The 1,613-nt window shown below is 47.0% G+C and overlaps 1 protein-coding gene across 1 annotated transcript; it reads right to left on the bottom strand.

Moving 5' to 3' along the window:
- On the bottom strand, nucleotides 1-1,365 carry LOC142913949 (uncharacterized). Its single transcript, XM_076061077.1, has one exon. The coding sequence runs from the start codon at nucleotides 1,357-1,359 to the stop codon at nucleotides 1-3; it is 1,359 nt and encodes a 452-aa protein (XP_075917192.1). The 5' UTR covers nucleotides 1,360-1,365.
- Between the last annotated feature and the right edge of the window lie 248 nt (nucleotides 1,366-1,613).

Raw genomic sequence — 1,613 nt, 5'->3', positions numbered from 1 at the left:
TCATCGCCCCCTACTGACAGGCTCTTGTCCACATGCAGGCCGGTGCAGGGCCACCACCTTGTGCCACACAGGGGCAGCTGCTACTTGGGGATGCTCTTTGAGTGCTTCAGACGAGGTACGACACAAAACTCCGAGTTGCCGAGGCGATAAAGCAAGCACCGTGTAAATGCAATTATGATAACATAGTGATGAACCTGAAAATGTCTTCCGACACAAACTGCACCTGAAGGGTTTCTCTCCCGTGTGTGTTCTCTGGTGTTTTTTAAGAGTAGATGCATCTGAAAATGCCTTCCCACACACACTGCACTTGAAGGGTTTCTCTCCCGTGTGTGTACTCTGGTGTGTTTTAAGAGCAGATGACTGTGAAAATGTCTTCCCACACACACTGCACCTGAAGGGTTTCTCTCCCGTGTGTGTTCTCTGGTGTGTTTTAAGAGCAAATGACTGTACAAATGCCTTCCCACATACAGTGCACTTGAAGGGTTTCTCTCCCGTGTGTGTTCTCTGGTGTGTTTTAAGAGCAGATGAATCTGAAAATGTCTTCCCACACACAGTGCACTTGAAGGGTTTCTCTCCCGTGTGTGTTCTCTGGTGTTTTTTAAGAGCAGATGACTGTGCAAATGCCTTCCCACACACACTGCACTTGAAGGGTTTCTCTCCCGTGTGTGTTCTCTGGTGTGTTTTAAGAGCAGATGAACCTGAAAATGTCTTCCGACACACACTGCACCTGAAGGGTTTCTCTCCCGTGTGTGTTCTCTGGTGTTTTTTAAGAGTAGATGAATCTGAAAATGCCTTTCCACACACACTGCACTTGAAGGGTTTCTCTCCCATGTGTGTTCTGTGGTGTGTTTTAAGAGCAAATGAATCTGAAAATGTCTTCCCACACACACTGCAATTGAAGGGTTTCTCTCCTGTGTGTGTTCTCTGGTGTGTTACTAGATTACATGACTGTGCAAACGCCATCCCGCACATCGTGCACCTGAAGGGTTTCTCTCCCGTGTGTGTTCTCTGGTGTGTTTTAAGAGTAGATAAATGTGAAAATGCCTTCCCACACACACTGCACTTGAAGGGTTTCTCTCCCGTGTGTGTTCTCTGGTGTGTTACAAGATTATATGACTGTGCAAACGCCATCCCGCACATCGTGCACCTGAAGGGTTTCTCTCCCTTGTGTGTTCTCTGGTGGTTCTGAAAAACTGATGGCCATGCAAATGCCTTGTTACACACAGTACATTTGAAGGGTTTCTCTCCTGTGTGACTTCTCTGGTGCCGTGTCAGATTTCCAGTCCGGTCCGTGCTGTATGCACGCTGGTCGCATTGTTGACTTGTCGTACCGAGCTGCGCTGAGTGCCTTTGCTCCATCAGACCAATTCTGCAGAGGAAGCGTCAGCTGCAGACAGAAAAAAATAATATCCACACCATCTACACGTCAGGCACAGAGGAATGCACACGTGACTTACACGTCTATACTTATTAATATATTCATGATGTAGTGAAAAAGTTTCACAAATTCATCAGATTTGATGAACGTGCAAACGCCTTCCCGCACACACTGCAACTTGAAGGGTTTATCTCCCGTGTGTGTTCTCTGGTGTACTTTAAGATGTGGTGACTGT

Source organism: Petromyzon marinus, unplaced genomic scaffold (assembly GCF_048934315.1).
Source record: "Petromyzon marinus isolate PM22_M1 ecotype Great Lakes invasive population unplaced genomic scaffold, UKy_Petmar_22M1.pri1.0 PM_G_Scaffold_27, whole genome shotgun sequence".
Lineage (NCBI taxonomy): Eukaryota > Metazoa > Chordata > Hyperoartia > Petromyzontiformes > Petromyzontidae > Petromyzon > Petromyzon marinus.
The sequence above is the reverse complement of the archived record's forward strand: the minus strand, read 5'-3'. Positions and strand labels throughout refer to the sequence as shown.

Coding starts and splice junctions, on each gene's coding strand:
- LOC142913949 (XM_076061077.1), bottom strand. CDS start 1,359: ATGGAGCAAAGGCACTCAGCGCAGCTCGGTACGACAAGTCAACAATGC.